Source organism: Pagrus pagrus, assembly GCF_965226575.1.
Source record: "Pagrus pagrus genome assembly, chromosome: 7".
Classification (NCBI taxonomy): Eukaryota; Metazoa; Chordata; class Actinopteri; order Spariformes; family Sparidae; genus Pagrus; species Pagrus pagrus.
In genome coordinates, this window is record NC_140191.1 from 25,870,792 (window position 1) to 25,890,076 (window position 19,285).

The 19,285-nt window shown below is 40.8% G+C and overlaps 1 protein-coding gene across 1 annotated transcript in view; it reads left to right on the forward strand.

Annotated features, from left to right (window-relative positions):
* The window catches only part of bckdhb (branched chain keto acid dehydrogenase E1 subunit beta), a 55,532-nt gene that overhangs the window by 4,738 nt on the left and 31,509 nt on the right, over window positions 1–19,285 (forward strand). The window contains exons 4-8 of the mRNA XM_084357970.1: window positions 1,877–2,010; window positions 4,235–4,390; window positions 7,154–7,262; window positions 10,347–10,444; window positions 13,338–13,448. Of these exons, the coding sequence (XP_084214096.1) occupies window positions 1,877–2,010; window positions 4,235–4,390; window positions 7,154–7,262; window positions 10,347–10,444; window positions 13,338–13,448 (608 nt within the window). The remainder of the gene's footprint in view (window positions 1–1,876; window positions 2,011–4,234; window positions 4,391–7,153; window positions 7,263–10,346; window positions 10,445–13,337; window positions 13,449–19,285) is intronic.

The window sequence follows — 19,285 nt, forward strand, 5'->3', positions numbered from 1 at the left end:
ATGAAAAATGCTTACTTTGATGTTTGACCCACAAAGCGCATCTGCAGTTTATTACACTAGTAATTTATGTTTCTCCCCAGTATTAGTCAGTGAGGATTTTCCATTCAAAGGAAGTTGGCAGCTCCAGTTTGATTCTGTAGTTGACAGTCATACAATAAAGATAGATGTGTTTGGGGACAGAAATAACCAAAGACATGGTAATATCATCAAGCTTTCTTTCTTTATAAAATGCTGTAGAATATGGGCATGGCCAAGATTTAGAAGAAGAAAAGTTGGTGGTTGTAACCAGTTTCCCCCAGATTTATTGATAACAAATCCTGGAAAAAACAATTTGTAAGCTCATATTTTTCTTCAAATAGAATCGAACAGCCCAGTTTGTCCTCGGCTAAATTCTCAGTAAGGAAACTGCACTGACTCACGTAATTCTTTTCTTGTTCGTCATTTTATAAAGTAATGTAAAATAGCTACATGTCAGTTAATTCTCTTTCTTCTTTTGTGTAATTTTTTTCGGGTTATTCTTTATTTTCACCAGCGAGGAATCTCAGGTCCAGCCTACAGTAGCTGGCTTTGCCTTTTGTTTTCATTGACGTCAGAAATGTTGACCTTTTGGAGAGGGATCATTATTTTCCATCTCATCCTTGTGTACGATGACGAGCGCAAAGCCGTTTTTATCCCTCTCACTACTGAAAGGCATGGTGCACACTTCTGCCACCCACAGCCATTATACAGAACAGGGGTTAATGCAGGGCCAGCAGCGTATGAATGGCTTTTTACGAGGAGGATGCGTTCACCTCGGTGATCCAGCTCTCCCACCGCTGGCTGCTGGCTACTTCTGATTGCCTTTTCTCTGAAAACAGCAGCACACATTGACTCTATGCTCTGACTAGCTCTCCCGCTTGCTGATGTGTGCATGTGTTGCCTTTTTCACCCTCAGTGTCAGACTATAAAAGCTGTTGTCTATTTGAATATGTATTCGAGACTTGTGTGAACAACTGAGGCACAAACAACACAACGATGCCTTTGATAGTCACACATTGAGTTATTTTACCATCACTTGGTTGTCATTTGTTGACTTACAGTGCTTTGATGACACACAGAAACACACACACACACATGTTAGTTGTCACATATGTCACTTTCACATGGAGCTGCATATTTGAGGTTGGCTTCAGTCTGAGCTGACTGGCACTAAATTTTGATCACTTCATTGTTCATTCCTGTGAGGGTTTGTGGCGCTGTGGTTGCTAATTGAACTCTGTGAGCAGAGCGGGGCACATCAGGGCACATGAGGGCAGTTTCACTGGTGAGAAGCACACTTCCCAACAAAACAGAAAAAGACCGGATTGGCAAATACACAAAGAAGAGAGCAAAAATAACACTTACGACCCAAATTTAGCCTTGCGGCTCCTTTTCAGATTACAGGGTGGAGAGTGGAAAATAGTTCTCTTTTTTTCTTGTATTTTTACTCCGTGGGGGTTGTGTGCGGATGGCAGGCTTGGTTAGCACCAGCTGAGGAGGAGTCATCAGCTTGTCGCTTCATTTATTTTAGGACTGCATGGCATTTTAAGAGAGGGTATTCTTTGCAATCTCATCACTCAAGAGTGTTGCGTGGGCCTCGCTCTGTTATCAGAACAACCCTGCTGTTCCTCACACACCCTCTACATTTGTGGTCAGTGGTCCCAAATAAATAATTAAACACAGTGGGCTGTTCAGAGTTCCCTGCAAACATAGTGGCTGTCACACTTTAAACACACTTTTCTTCACTTTTCTTTCTGTGAAAAATTGATTAGCTCCCTCACCCAGTGGCCTCCAGTTGCCTTCTTCTGCTAGTACTGCAGCTTATTTTTTTCCCCCCTCTCTTCTCCCGTCTCCCCAGGAAAGGACCGAGTCTTCAACACTCCCCTTTGTGAGCAAGGGATTGTGGGATTTGGTATCGGCGTAGCAGTTGCTGGTGCCACAGCCATTGCTGAGATCCAGTTTGCCGACTACATCTACCCTGCCTTTGACCAGGTAACTAGGGCTGCAACTGATGCATACTGTCATTATCAGCCAGTCTGTCAATAACTGTCATCTATCCTTTTGTTTATAAAATGTCAAATAGTAAAAAATGCATATTTCAATTTCTTAGAGCCCAAGTTGACATCTTTTCATGTCTTGTTTTGTCTGATCAACAGTCCAAATACTCAAAATATTCTTCACATTCAAATTCTCACAACTTCAATCAAAACTTTTCTGGCATTTTTGCTTAAAAAAATGACCAAAACATGGGTTAATTGACTAATTGTTGCAGCACTACAGGTAAGTCACACTGTCATCATTAATGACTAATAATGACAGTGTTAGACAATAGCTGTGGATGTTGCACAGACAAGAAGTCCCTAAATATATTTATACTTTGCGAGAAACACCTCATCTCAAACTGTCATTTATAGGCCTCTTCTGCTGGTTTAATGTTACGTTGTCCAGGTGGACCCTCTCCTAGCAGGAGAATCACTGGCACTCTGTAGGTGTTTGGTTAAAGAGACAGCAGGTTGGAATGAAGGAAAGTACGCTGACGTAGATCCCAAAACCTGCCTTTTGCATCAAAAAGCCTTCTTGTCACTGTCATAACAAAGGATAACCAGGATGCACTGACATCATACAGTTAGTGTTAGAATCAGCACATCTTACTCTTTCCAATGATGGCTGTGTTTCTGTTATCTCTCTTAAAGAAATTATCTTTAAAAGAGCTCATAATAACATCAATTTATGCCCCACAATCATCAAATTAAAGCCTTTTCTTCTGCATCAAAAATAGACCCTAATGAGTACCGTGGCTATCTCGGTGGCTCCATGGCAACATTCCACTTCCTGCTTGCATCAGCCAAAACATGATGACAACTGTAATAGTAAAAATCAAAGCACATTAATCAGAAATGGAGTTCGAAGTAAAAGAAAAACAACACGGGTGGAAAAAACCATAAAAATTACCTTATTTTCTTTTCAACGCTGTTATTACATTTCAAGTCTGTTGTGAAAGTGAAAAGCGTGAGTGAAAGCAGGTTGAAAAAAACCGGCAGATGTTTCTAAAAAAAAAAAGGTTTAATTCATGTGTGAACTCATGTAAATTAAGTTACTATAGTTTGAAATCACTGCTACATATTACTGCAAGGAATGCAGGAACGTAGAGCTGGCTTTACTCTGTACACTTGCCTGGTATGCAACTAAGAGTGCACACCACCAGTGTTGCACACACGCACAAAAAGTGTGGTCACTGAACCTGAACATCATTATCTAAGTCAATACACATGAACATGGTTAATGGCATTTATATGATCCTCCTACTACTATAAAGATAATATGCTATGCAGGATTATTTGCGTAAAGTGATACATTTATATACATACAAATAAAATACAACATTCAGAAAACACTTAGCAAAGACAGGAAACAAATAAGTTCCCTTTGCTGGCCAGGCAGCCGCTAATGTTTGTGATTTTTTTATTTATTTTCCGACATGAAAGCGTTGATAAACGGACCTATGTTTTGAATTCAACAATCTGTTAAACAAAAGCAGCCTGACAAGAGACATGTCCTCCTCCTGTGAGTTTTTTCTGTGGAAGATTAATGTGGCATTGACGGGCAGAGCGGGACAGTGGACGGCACGGCTGTTTCACCATGCATACATGTTGACATGAGTGTCATTCTGTGTGTTCTTGCCCTCCAAAAGATGGATGTGAGTCCCTGCTATGTCAAGGCAACATGAAAGCGAATATGTGATTATAGAGCCAGTTTTCTAAGAGACTCCTGCTGAGGCACAGAGCAACAGTAGATTAAATCTGTTGTCGGCCTTGAGTGGGCTTCATCTCTCTCCTTCTGGGCTCTCGCTTAAAATGATTCGGTCCAAACTGACCTGAGAGAGACATAAAAACTGAATTAACAGCCCACCTGAGTTTTAGGGAGGAAAACTTGGGACACCTTTTTGGAGGAAGCCCAGTATCAGAAACTGTAGAAGGAGGTAAAAGAAACCAGAAACCTGAGGCAATTTTGCTCGTTAAAAATAAAATAGGGTTTTTAAAAACTCTAAGGGGAATAGCAGAAAGAATGGCTCATCACATGAATCTTAGACAAAGTGTCCACTGGTGTGGTCTTTTTTTAAAATATTATTTATTAAAACCGAATGAAAGCGTCTCATCTTCTTGTCAACTAATAATGTGTGGTTGTGTTATCCTAAATCATATTGGTCTCTTCGCAGATAGTCAATGAAGCAGCCAAGTACCGCTACCGTTCTGGCAACCTGTTCGACTGCGGCAACCTCACCATTCGGGCTCCGTGGGGGTGTGTCGGCCACGGATCGCTTTACCACTCGCAAAGCCCTGAGGCTTTCTTCGCCCACTGCCCTGGCATCAAGGTCAGCCATGGAGTTTATTGCAGATGTTGACTTGGATTTGTTCCCCTTTATTTTTGTATGTGCAATTCTGCTCCCAAATATATTTAAAGGCACTCTGATCTGATGACACTGGCAAAGCACTGTCAGTTCTGCCCTGCAAAGGTAAAATGCAGCCACTACATGTTAATATGGTTGAAATTAAAGCATAAATTTATATACTTATACTTTTACATATTTTTTGCTATACAAAAGACCATTTTGTCATAGAATTATATAATTACCACTAGTTTTAGATTAGTGGTAACTTTAAAACCAACCTTAAAACTAAGTCCAATAATACAATATCCGTCATTTGCCTCTGTGGTTTCTGCACTCAGCTATAGAAAGACAGCCTACACACAGCTATAGTAAGAGGGCCATATCAGGTGAAAGCTAGCTTGTGGGATAGCTGTGGCGGTCATTAGCTAGTTTTAGCTTCTTCTACAGACATTTTGGTTATTAAGTTTGTTATTCTACATAATGACGTAAGGTCACAGCTAAATCAATTCGTTATGGAGAAGGGAAAAAACGGCCGACTCACACTAAAGGTAGCTAGCTGAGTTATATCGGTAGCAAATTGTTTGACTCTTGTGACATAGAAACACTTAAATGGATAAGAAAGCTGTGACAGTATATGCTGTTGGTAGATGCTGTAGTTTCTGTGAGTGCTCTGTAAAGATGATCCACATGCAGAGTGTAGTATCTGCTTTTTTAAACATTGTTTGGGGTCTATTGCAATATTTATGGGGTCAATAAAATAATCTGACTAATAGCATATAAAATGGATGCATTATAACCTTTCCATATGTTTCCAAGGATGAGAACCTGAAACCTTTTTTGCTCAACTTCACTGCTTCTGTAGTTGCTATCAAAATCAATCACGGTGGAGGCTTCCCCCTTACATTTAATGATTTGTATCGGTTACAAGGCCCCAGATGTACTTTTAAGTTACCCTTTTTTTTACATTATCTGAAAAACAATGCAGGAAAAAAGATCCTGACATGTTTATTGTTTTAAGAATGGGCTCAACAAACATTAAAGGCAAAGATTGAACTACTGTTTAATTCTTAATACAGTGTGTACTTTTTTTAGCCACTATGTGTCTCTTAATCAAAGCAAAACATAAGATTTACTATTTTACTAAAAAATATTTGAACCATAGAACTACACTCTACTGAGGCAGTAGCAGTGAAGCAGTTTTTACTATAGTACTCTCAACATCCCCATAAAAGGTCTTACAAACACTGGGGGCATGACAGGGTGTTCTTAGTTGTTATAGATTAAACTTTTAAAGAAGGCCCAACAACTTTTAGTAAGTGTACGTTTCTCTGACACTGGAGAGACCACTTGAAGACAGCCAATCACTCGTGTTGATTCCATTCATGAAAGGAAGCTAAATCAATTCCTGCCGCAACTCAACTGAGTAAAAGTACAAACAGGAGGATTGATTGTCGTGTTCAGCAGCTGCCCCATTCAGTATGATATAAGCAAACAAGAGGCACTTGAATAAGAAAAACTGATACAAATCAGTTGGGGAAGTGTAGTGACAACTGTAGCAAATAGCTGTCCAGTCATACAGATGTAGTAGTGTACACTAAACAACCTGCACGCTTCAGGCTTGTAAAAAAGCAGGAGAGAGCCTGATACTTGAAGTGTGTGTATGAAACGGACCTGAGGAGAAAAATGATTCTCTCAGACACAGATGGTGGTATAGCATGTGCTCAAAGTAAACAAGTCTGTTTAAATGTCAAGATACAACATCCCTCCCTGCTTTTCTTTTTTATAAACTTAGCATACATATAATCATCATCATCGTCAAAGTTTCTCACACGCTACAGACTGGGAATGACTGTATGGCTTACAGCTACAGTTCATCCACTGTGAGTGAGCGTCGCTGAGAGCAATAAACATGTTGTCTGCCTGCAAAGGTCAGGCTGATGGATGTTAATCTTTGTTTAAACTATCAGCTCTGCGAGCTCCATCTGGGGGTCGGACCCAACACACAGCCTGACAGGCTTGATTCAGCTTTGGCTCAGTGTTGCCAGGATACTCTAATTCTGATCTAAATACCATTAAGAGATATAAGATCTGACAGAACTAAAATGCCACAGAGAAGAAGAGATAACTTAAGCAGTTGATATGAAGCGTCTTTAATCACTTTTGTTTACTGTGTAGTTTAAAAAGTTCTTTAAAATTGTCATTACCAACAGTTAAGGTGGACTGGGTCCAGTTCAAGGCATGTTGGCCTGTTTTGATGTTGTCACTGTCTTCCTCTGGGGCCATTCTGCATTACACACTTTGAAATGAGATGTGATCACAAGTTAAAATATTAGTTTTTTTTTTATAAAAGTCAGAAAAGAGGTGCAACTTTAATGATTAATCGATTTATTATTTAGTCTATAAAATGTCAAAAATGTGAACAGTTCTCATCACAATTTCCAGAGTCCAAAGTGGTGTCTTCGAATTGCTTCTTTAGAGTCCAAAACCCAAAGACTCATCGTAAAAGACAAAGAGAATCAGCAAAACCTCCCATTTAAGAAGCTGTAACCAACACATTATTGGGCATTTTTGCTTGAAAAATGACTTAAAACTATTTATCAAAATAGTTTTCGTTCAGTTGACTCACTGATCAGTCGACTAAACATTGCAGCTTTAAATAAGAATTGGATGATTTTTCAGTAGTCGAAGTGAAAGATGTCTTAACATAAATGCTGGTTCTAATAAAGTATATCATGTTGTCCTCAGGTTGTAATACCTCGTAGTCCAGTGCAGGCCAAGGGGCTGCTTCTCTCCTGCATCGCCGACCAGAACCCCTGCATATTCTTCGAGCCCAAGATCCTGTACAGAGCAGCAGGTGAGCTGGATTCTATGGAAATCTCAATCTGAAGTTGACGTATAATTAGCACGTGTTAGGTTTGTGCGTTTGTCCCCCCCGATGTTCATCTTCCTCCAGCATCATGCCTCGGTGGCCCTTGATCCGTTTGCCTCGTGTCTTTATTGAAAGCAAATGTTCTCCCTTGTAGACGTGAGGAAAGACAAACAAACAATATGACTGACTGCAAACAATGTGAGACCAGCAGGACCACAAGTGTGAGGGAGACCGTCTAAATGGGCTGTGAAGTGTTGATAGTGCCGAGCTGAATCCTCTCTCCCTCCCCTGTGGTTAAACATAAGGCCAGTAAGCTTTAAGCAGGCGGCTGTGCAAAAGATGTCCAGAAAAGTCCTAATAAACCCTTAACAGTTGTTGGCAGCTGTTGCAAAACAGTGCTTTCTTAGTTGGATGATAATAATGTGAAATCCATGATTTACACAGTGTTGGAGGCTTGAAGATGATGTTTGAGCTCATTATATTAATGAAAGACAGACCCAGAACACATTGGTACTACCAGCCTCAAAGAGAGACTTCTCGTTTTCGCAAGTTTTATTAGTTTTCTTTATTTGATAAGAGCCAAAAGAGATTGTGAAATATTATAGCCCACACAAAGTGTATCAACTATTGCACTCGGTTAGTGATTGTTGTCTGAAACATTTATAATGTTATAGTGCAGTCTGATATTTAAACCACTCAGCGACTCCAGCATTGTTTCTTGAATGTTTTTCTTAATTTGTATTAAAGTGCAACAAAATTTACAACTTTAAAGACAGCTAAAATCTGTTGCACATCTTTTAAAAAGGAAAAGAAAAAAAGAACTCAACTTGTGCACCAAAAAACAAAACTTTGACTTGTTTACTTGCATCTACTCATGGATGTTCGTGCTCGTGACAGTGCAGGATGTAAAAATTCAAGTTGTCTTCCTTGACTGGGCTGTAGCAAAAACTAGCTTTGTTAGCGAGCCGCCCATCTATGAGTAGATGCAGGCTACATGGTTTCTGGAGAGAGTCATTGCTGTTGAGTTTTACAAATGTATTTTACTGGTGCTTTCAGCACCACAAGCTGAGTACCAGTCCTTCCATTATATTCAAGGTAGATGGTAGTAGGTTCTATGGCAGATTGCTCCAAAACTCTGCAACTCTCACCAAAACAATCTAGATGGATAAATAGCACTACAGGTAGGAGGGAAAATATGTTTTTGAACTTGGGGTGAGCTGTCCTCTGGTAATGTATAGCTCATTTCCGTCATTGTTAATGCCTTTAATAGCTCACAGTGGTGGAGGCCTTATAATCTATCAACGACGCGTAAGATTCAGTGGCTGTGAAAGAACTAACTGACACTTGATTGGTCCAATTGTGATCATGTGATCATTGTTATTGGGTGTGAAATTTAATGCAAGAATGACTTCTCAGTTTGATGTGGTTCATCAGGGCAGCCAAGTGCAGGTGTGTGTTCTCGGCAGAAGTTTTATGTGCTCAGCTGATACGGATCGTGTTTTATTGGCCCCTTGGAGAGTGATGAGATGGTATATCAAACATATTGCTGTAGGCTGTATGTGAGGGAGGCCTTGCCTGCCATGTCGTGTCTTGCAGCATTTCTAGATGGACTGAAGCCAAGATATATGATGAGATATGGATCAGTAAACATTGATAAAGAGACATATCTGTCAGAGGAAGTCCTTACTGACAACATTAACTCATGATCAGTTTTGAAAGCTGTGTGACAGATCCCTCATCCGTCTCACACAGGAGCTTTTAGAAGTACTGGTAGCGTTTAAGGAGTTATTATGATATGTTAAAGGGGCAGAGCTCTCATGCCAGGGCCACATGCCTCTAATGGTCTCTGCCTGGATTATGAGGTCATATTTTTAATTGCACCCGCCCCTCTTAGGATATAAACCACACGTTTGTCTCATTGAGGCCGTACTGTTTTGTGAGGCCTGAGATTCCACTTATTAAACCATAACCCAGTTTTCATAATTCAATTTTAACGTGCTGCAAAATGCTATTATTCCACTCAAACGGCCTATTTTCTGTCTCGTCTGGAAGCCGAAACCAGGAGTTGCATATGATTCACCCAAACCCTTCATGTTGTTTTAACATAGTCAGTCGCTCGGATGGGCAATTTTTCTTTCCTTTACGGCTTGAAAGGATCATGGAAGTCATTCAAGGTTTCCAGAAAGGTCTCAAACCCAGTGTCTCCCCAGAGTATAATTACTTTGCCTAATTGTAATTTTGACTTCATGCGTTGCCATGTAGGAATGCTTTCAGCAGTTTGGTTCCCCCAGAATCAACTCACACTTTGTGCACGGGGTGTTTTGCAGCCAAAGCAGTAATGGTAAATGATTCAAAAATATTTAAAGTACTACATTTGGTGATTATATGTTGTGTCTGGACAGTATAAATATTGCTAATAAGCAGCGTGTTTAAAAGTGATGGCAGTTTGACTTTATGATAAGTTTCTGCGTTGTAATGATTTCCATAGCTGTGCTTCAGCTTTCCAAGGCATTATTAACTATTATTCAAACCATATACTTACATGCACTTTGTCTTGGACTTTGGTTCAAAGAGAGGCTGGCTGCGAGGCCCCCTTTTTGGAATGATGTTCTGTTTTCGTGGCCCCTTTTCTGACTGATATCCCATCCCACCAATGTTTTGTTGTCAGGATTAATCAGGGTTATAGGCTTGTAGCTGGCAAAAGCTATAGTTAGGTCATGCATTAGATTGTGCTGATAAAAGCACACTCTGTCTCTGGTGAGAGATGAGGTTCTGGAAAAAAGCACGAAGAGGCATTTGAAATGGGCCAGATGAAATGTTCTAGAGTAGGAGTTTGTGTTCTTTGCCGGTCTTGTCATTTCACCAGTTTGTCATCTAGTGTATTATTTAGAGGTCCGGTCAGTTTGTGAATAATTCTCATGAAAACCACAGGGTTCACAGCGAAATGATTAATGAATGTGTTCAGAATGGGCCGTGGTTTATTTCGCATGTGAGCTTGCATGTAATGTGTTTGCACGTAAGCACTGAGCGAATATTAATTTGTTATTGAAAATTTGTGTGTTTCCTCAGTGGAGCAGGTTCCCGTGGAGGCCTACACCGTCCCACTCTCGCAGGCCGAGATCCTACAGGAAGGAAGTGATGTCACCCTGGTTGCCTGGGGGACACAGGTAGGCGGCCCTGTGCATCACTGACAGACTCTGTGTGACCTGAGCAGTTTAAAATTGTCATCTATCTTTGGATCATTTTCCATGGCCACAGGGGAAAAAAGGAGCCTGGTGTCGTCTCCGCTAAATCATGTTTAAAGCCACAGACGGAGCAGTGGATTAACTTTAAGTCCAACAGAAGCCCCCTCTTCCCCAGCAGGGTCTCTCAGTCTGTGGCTTTATTTGCCCAGACATTTCCACATCGTCGAGGCTCTCCATGTGATAACACTACAGACAGCATATGCTGCTTACATTGTTGTCTTTCTTTTCATCCAAGAGATTTTATTTTCTGTATCTTGGTATCAAGGTGCCTGTAACTCACCAGGAGTCATCCCCATCTTCGATTGTACGCAGCCACTTTAACCAGCTTATCCAGGTCGAAATGTACCCGGAGCATGGGAGGGGGGTCTGAGGGCATTGTAGGAAAACTTCTCCATCAAAGCCAGTATTACTGTTGAAGGGTGGACAGAGAAGAACGAGGATCCAGTAAAGCAGTGGAAAGCGTGGCTCTTCTTTCTAGGGCTGTAGCTATCGATTCTTTTTGGAATCGATTAATCTAGCACTTTATCGATCGATTAATCGATTAATCGTATATATATATATATATATACTGCATTTTTAAACAACCAAAACAAATAATGCATGACGAAAATGATGTGGCTGTAAAATGATCAACCATTTGGCTTTTATTTCTTTAAAAAACAGAGGTATTTCTTACACCTCCAACTCCAACTCCTCCTTAAATAACAATACAGTTTCAACTTACTGTAAAACATGTATAACATGTAACACTATGAATCAATACAAACTTAAATAGTAACGGCCATTTTGCCTTAGTGTTGTCTTATACAACATTACAAAAAGGGATTGCACCTTCTAACCACCTACTAACAAATAATATATAATCTCTGGGATAGGCCTATTTGCTATGGTAACCTAGCAACCTATGTGTGTGCACGCATGCTGTGTTATATATAATTTTATGTTATACACAGCACCAAATCACAACAGAAGTCATTTAAGGTCACTTTTCCTATAGAACCGGTCCGGACCGTGTTCGTTTAATTAATAATTTCTTCATCGTCGCGCATCTACAATTCTCCTCCGCTCTGTTTTACGAAGGGAGGAGCTCCGGACCGACGTAAACAAACACATGTGCACACACACTTACAGACAGACAGAGAGAGAGAACATGTCACGTCGGTCTCAACTGTCTGTAAAGCAGATATCATATCTACGTTTTTTAAACGCGCACAAACTGGTTCTGCTCTGGCATGTCATCTCGAGCCTTCGCAGTTCTCCGTCGTGGTGGCGGATACGCAATGCAATCCCCCCCGGGCTGCTGGAGAACCAGCGTGAGGACGTGAGTTTAGAGGACCAATCACAGCCCTTGCCGTCTCCGTTTCCCCGCGACGGAGTGACGGACACTCCGCGCCCGGAGAGTACGGAGAGGCTCTCCGTCAGGCTCTCCGGCTCTCCGGCGACGGAGAGGGCTCTCCGTGTCCGTGTACGGCACTTTACGCAGTATTAACAACGGTCCGTGTGGAACATTCAAGATCCCTGTGCGTCATAGGAATTTAACGACGCTTCGAGGCAGAGTTTTTGCCTCGACCAATTTTTGTAATCGAGTAACTCGAGTAACTCGATGAATCGTTACAGCCCTACTTCTTTCCCTCGTCATTACTCCCCTCGCCCGTCAGGCCTGTACAAATAGGAGTAAAGAAAACCAACCTGCACAGAGTGGAGTAAAAGGAAGAGTGCCCAATCCTCAGTTTCCCCAAAAAGAAAAGGGTTTTCCCCTCTTCTCAACAGCCTCTAAATGTTTCCTCCCTCAGAAAGATCCACTTTATCTGCTGCGTATAATGTAATGGCAGCATCTTTCCATAATAAATACTTAGAGTTATTGAGCTTATTTGTTAACTTGAGTCCAGGGCCTATATCTTTCAATCTGGCTCGACTGTTGACAAGTCGTCTAGTTGTGATGATTCAGATTTATCATAGCATTTCTTATTTAAAGCAGCCAACAGTGACTGCCAGTAAACACGGACTCTGTGAACTCAAGTACTTTATTACACAAATGATGAATTAATAGGAATGACTTGCACGCAATGTTTCGAGAATTAAATTGCTGTTTTCGTCTCTCTGTTTATTGGGCACTGATATGTGAGAGGCTGTTTGTCCCTCAAAGAAAGTGTAATAAAATCGATTCTTTATTGTCGTTTTTTTAACCTCCTGCTGTGGTTACAAGCTCTTTAAAAGAAGTTGCAAAATACAAGTTTATCCAGTGAGTGTAGATTTTTTTTTTCTTTTTTTTGTATGTTAAAAGTTACATGTGTAATATACCTCATAAAGGCTGTGAACCAATTCTAGTAAATCACACTTTCTGGGGGAATAAAGGAATACACTTTTTGTTTTGTTGAAAGACCAAATCCAGAGCAAATGTGTCTGTTTTTATTAAAAACTGAAAAATCTTTGTACCTCTGTACCGTATGCAGTTTATGTTATAACTGATACTACAGTCTGCTATATCTCAATATCTTTATGTCTAATGTAGTGTCATTATTGTGGCGTAGATAATTAGAGTAATTTGGCTGCAATTCTGCTTGTTATTGATAATTTGTTTGTTTTTCAGACATTTTGCAACAGCTTTGAAATTGTATTCACCGCTCAGATAAATGCTGAAAACCATCAGTGTCATTTGCCCCAGATTTTTTAAAAAGCATATTAGAACTTAAACATGTGCGCTGCAAATCTAGGTTAGGAGTTTTTGTTGTAGCAGCTATGAAACCCTAGCCAAACTGTAAACAGCATCAACTCATAAGATTTAAAGGCATTCTTTCTCTCTTTTTCTGTTTAGATCCATGTGATGAGGGAAGTGGCCAACATGGCTCAAGAGAAACTGGGAGTCTCCTGCGAGCTCATCGACCTACAGACCATCCTGCCCTGGGATGTCGAAACCGTTTGTAAGGTAAAAACAACCACAAACACAGCGGCCTGAGCAATGCTGCACCTCAAAACTGAGCAGCATCAAGTAAAAGGAAATTCTCACACTCCCTCTAGCTCTCTACTTTAAAAAGTATTTTATTTCTTTTCGTGGCGTTGCTTTCTGGTTAACCAATGTTCTAAAATAAGTTCCTTTTTATCATAGTCTGTTTATGTCTCTGCTTTATTCTGTGTTCACAGACTGTGTGGCCATGTTCTGCATTCCCATGTGATTACACTTCCATCATTTAGATCATTATTTGGCATAGATGATGTTGCCATTGAAGAGCTGTAGTTCACTGGAATCACCCTCCTGCTGTAGATGTTTATTGTGGTGCTGAGGAAATGTTCCTCTGGACTGTGTGTTTGTTGTCTTTGGTGCTTGATAAACAGGATTCCTTCCACAGCTGGTAAGACTTGACTACTAGTTTATGTCGCCTCAGCCTATGACAGGCGACGGCACCCACCAAAACAAAATGTTTTGTATGGGAGGGCTTGGAGAAAGGAGTGTTTTCCATCTTTATTTATTTTGAAATCGGGGAAGGAGCACAACAGTCTGGGGAATAAAGGCACCAAAGGAGACTTTCCTGGTTGCCACTGGGCTGTGACAGCAGACTAAATCACCAGGAGGCCACCAAGAAATAGCCTGATGTTTTTTCAAAAGCTCTTTGGAAATGAAAAGCTGTGTGTTAAAGCAGATCTGTAGTAGCTTGACAGTGTAAATGCATCCTCTCCTCTCTGCTGCTGTTGCCTTGCATATATCACATGCTGTCTTCTTGGGTCAACGCAGCTGATTTTTGCAGCTAAACCACCAGATACATTTTCATTTTGCATAATTATCAACCAATTTTTCATGCCCCTCTGGTGAAACATTCAACTTTGACAGTGAGCACCACGCTGTTCCTGCCGCCAAGCATATCTTATAGCCAACAGTTGAGGCACAGGATGAAATTGTGGTAGGAGGGTAGTAATTTAATAGGGACTCAATTGGAACTGATGGCAGAGACTGTAGTGTTGTGCTGGCAGAACTTGCAGCTCGAAGTGAGCAGTAGTCAGTTACAGATTGTTTGTTCATAGAGGGGACTTCTCAAGAGAATGTGGTAGTAGTGCCCCATTAAAACAACTGCCATGAAATTGAATAGAGTGTTTATGTGCTGCTTAGTGAGCCTGATGCCAGGCCTGCCACCTTGAGCTTGTCAACAACATCTCTCCTTGTCGTTTCCTCTAACCAAATGCCCTTAAATATCAGTTGATTATAAAAACAAACCTCATAAACCAATTTCCCCACAGTCCCCAAACACACACAGATCCTATTCATGTTGTCATATCCGACAGTTAAGTCACTGTTGCATTACGCTGGTATTCCTAAAGTGTTTTATTTCTTCCACTGAAACCCTTTTCTTTGCTGCTGGCTGAGCACAGAAAGTCTTCGAATCAAGCTCTTATCATATCTTAGTGAAGGCAAAGAATGATTTCCAGGCCAATTCATGATTCTTATCACTTAGAATAATGCATAGGAATACACATTAAAGGGCTTTTGTTTTATCTTTTAATTAATCTGATGCGCATAGGAAATATGTGCATTAAGTCAGAATGAAAACAAATGGGAGAACTAAGGAGCTTTTAAGCTGCTGAGACTCGTCAACTTAAATAAAAGGTATAATCAGCACCGGTTTGATGCACAAAGCATCAATTCAATATTCTGTCCTATTCTTTTTAATTCAAAAAAGGTGCTCAAGGCCTAATGCTGAAATAACCTTGTGTGTAGACATGTAATTGGTTAGCTGTATAAATTCTAAATAAATGTTTCTCTGCTTCGTGCTTCTTGAATGGGAGGAATAGCTGATTTCCTCTGTTTGATATTGTTGAAACCAGCATATTGAAGATTTCACCTTGGGCTCCAGGAATTTGAGAATGGTAATTGTGAATATATTCCTTTAAGTTAAACAAATCATTGATCTGGGAATGTAGTTGGCAGATCAACAATTGTTAGTTCAAGCCTTAGATTGAGTGTATACCAACAAATATTATCAAGCTGATTAAATTCTGTCATTGACAAAAATTATTATTATTATTATTATTGTTAAAGCACCTGTCTCAAAGATATACTTAAAAATGGACACGACCAGCGAATGCACACTAATTGCTTGCTTGTACAGTCTCTTGCAGCCATGCACACAGCAAAAGTTTAATTTGCACTACTGCTGGAATTTAAATTTCCTCTTAAGATCCGTAGGAAATCAAAATACATGTTTGCCTTGAAGGTTTCTGCAACAATGAAGCAGTAGCCAATGCCTGAAATGAGAAACATGGCCCTTCATGTCCTCAATAACCCTGCACAGTGGTGCCCTAACTGCTGGATGCTGCACAGCTGCTTCTGTGGCTGCAGCTCAGACATTAAGAGTTTCGTCACTCGGCGACCCACCCATGCACAACTAGTTCAAGTGGAATATTTATATACAGCACCATTTTAGTGCTGCAAATAATGATTATTTTTGTAACAGAATTGTCATCTGTCAAACCCAAAGATACTCAATTTACAATGATGTAAAAACAGAGAAAAGCAGCAAATTCTCACAGAAGGAGGAAAAAGTGAATGTCAGGATGTTGATATTCAGATGAAATGTTGTGGCTGTTTGGTGTTGGTAGTTTTATTGTTGTGGCTGATTTGGGTCCTGTGGGTTGCAAAGGGGGGGAGCTGCAGTAAGGGAATACCTTCACCATCCATACGACTGCCAGCAGACCATTGTATCAAAAAGAAATGATCAAGGGGAAGACATACTTTATTTATCCCTTTTCAGGGAAATTCAGTTTTTTTTCACACACACAGCCCAAAATAAACACACATGCACACATACACTAACAGGACCTCTACACATGCATTAATGTATGGAGAGGTGTCAGGCAGAAGCAGCTGCCCCATATTAGGAGCCCCAAGCAGTTAGGGTTTTCAGTGCCTTGCACATCAGTAGTGCCCAGACGGTGAACTCGCACCTCTCCTGTTACCAGTCCACACTCTGTACTGACTGGTCTGAGCGGGTCTATAACTGGCCACCCTCCAGTCCCCAAGCCAAGTCCCTACAGACTGACCGACCACTGAGCTTCAGTGCCTTTGACTGAACAGTGTATACTCATCGTTGCGTATGATGTTATCCCAGTGTAGTCCTGTGACATGGTGTCGTCTTTATACCTCACATTACTTGACATGTTTTTTTACTTTACAAAAGACTCCATCAACTCAACCACTTTTCTTTTTACAAAGTCTCTTCTTCTCTGATGAATAGAGTCTTGGGAGCAGTGCTATTCTTAGCTTTGGAGAGGGAGTAGCCATGACATTGTGTCAACTTCTTAATTCAAAAGATTGTACACCTGGTGTCCAGCTTTTCCGGCTTGCACACATCTCGGTAAAGCTGGCCTTTTGTAGTGCTTATTAACTGGCCGTCAGATGCGGTGTGTGTGCAGACAGTGAGATAGGCCGCAGACGCACATCCGGCTTCTGGCAGCCAATTAAAATTTCCTGTGAGTCACATTTACCTCGCATATCTTTTTAGTCAAGGGTGTGTGCGTGTGTGCATGTGTGTGTGTGGTGAGCTGATTTATATGTAGCCTGTGTTGTTTTTGAGCATGGATGTATAAAATAAATGAAGAATGATGTGTCTTTAAGCATGAGAGATCATTAAGGCAGCGCTCTGGACGAACATGCCATCTTTCTGTTTCCTGAGGGATCCATTCTGGCAGCCATCAGCTATACTTGGATCTAAATATATTCAACCCTCTCGTTGACAAAGGAAATCATGGGCAGAATTTGCTGTAAAAGTAGAGAAAAAGTGAGTGTATTTTATGTTGTCCCGCTGTCCAGTGCGGTCCAGTAAATGTAATAGTTGTTCTTTAAGGGATAAACAAAATGGCTGGTTTACCTCTGCCAGACCAGTGGCTCAGATGACACAGTACGCTGTGGAAAGTCTCCCTGTCCTACTCGGCCAGAGTACGTGTGGAGATGTAGTTGTCAGAAAGATGCTCATGTTAGGAGCACATGCCACACGTAAGCTTTTGATTCCTTACTGAGTGGTCTGCCTAACTCCTGATTGTGAAGCGGCTTTTATTGTTGTTTAGACGGCCAATTAGCCAACATTTCGGCGCGTTCTTACATGGATCAACATTTTTTTTTGTCTTGGCTTCGAATTGGCCTGTCAGCAGTATTTAAGAAATCTCAGCTCTCATTATTGTATTACTCCATCTTTGCTGATTCAGCCTCATTTTCAGGTTTTCCAGATTCCATAGCTGGCCAGCATAGAATCGGAGTGGCTCGCCAAGGCTGGTCAGTAATACAGTCACACAGACGGAGACGGCACCATACACGGGTCCTGTTGGGCAGCAGCTTGTGCACGCAATGGCCTCCTTTTTTTCCCCCTCGTTTTTTCTTCACCTACTGTAACTTCTTGAATTTGTGATTGCTGGCTTCTAAACAGACCTGTCAAAGAACAAGCTGCAGCATCAATTTGCCGATGTGGCCAAGATGAAGTCAGAATACTTAGGAATGCCCGACATGAGGGGTCCAAAGTCTGTCTATGCTTTCCACAAGCCTGGGGCGGCTGTGTCTCAGGAGGTAGAGAGGTCGTCCATCAATAGGAGGGTTGGTGGTTTGATTCCTGCCCCTGCAGTCTACATGTCGAAACATCCTTAGGCAAGATACTGAAACCCAAATTGCTTTCATCGGTATGTGAGTTTGTGTATGAATGGTTCTCGCTCCTGATGAGCAGGTGGCGCCTCGCATGGTAGCCTCCGCCACCAGTGTATGAATGTGTATGTGAATGGGTGAATGCTGACTTGTTTTGTAAAACGCTTTGATTGGTCACTGAGACAAAGAAATATAAATTAATTAATAAATTAATACATTAATAATAATGTCCATAATGTGAAGTCAAACAATGCTTTTGCCAGAGGCTTGTGAACAAATCGGATTGTTTCAAACCTTTATTCTTTCTAGGACCGTCACTTTTTCATAAAGTCAGTTTGAATTTGATGCAACTTAACATGGAATTGATTAGAATTTATCCAGATATATTCCATAGAGTGTAATGCTATTTATTTCTGACAGGGGTCGTGAGGATGAGTGTGGTGACCAGAAAGAAGTTGGACAAGCTTGTATAGTTTCTGGTGCCTCCGCTCGCTTACTTAGGTTGCAGCTAGCAGGTTGTTGTTGTTGATGATGAGTAAGGCAGCTGCTTTTTACAAAGTCAGGAAACAGCTTTATTATTGTTGGTTATTTTCCCATCTACAGTTTAGAACCCAGAATACTTTCACACACTGCCTCTCAGATGCTTCAGTGTTTTGATTTTTCCAGTCAGGACAGCTTTGCTTGCCCAGTGTCCTCCTCCACTTTTAGTTATCGGCTTAGTTTACTGATGGATCAACAGGGCACACAATAGATCAAGCTGGATTTTAAGAGCGTCTGTTGGATTACAATGCAAATGCACATTTTTTCCTTATTTTTAACAAAATTTGGAGTTATGAATAAAATGTGACAGCCATTATCCCTCCTGAGCTAAGTATAGTATAGTGAGCTATAAACAGAACGTCGTGCATTACCAACCTTACAATAAAGAGTTGAAAGTGTTATTTTCCTTTTTCTGATTGATGTATTAAAAAGAGCCAACTCAACCACAACACTGATATTTCACTAACTGTACAAAATGTAGTGGGCCAAGAGGCTGTCACTGCAAGGAGTGGCAATATCCTCTAGTGAAAAGAGTCTGTTTTTAAAGCCTCTGTTGTGTTGGTATCTCTTAGTTACTGGCTGAGCATGAAGCTCAGTCTGTAATT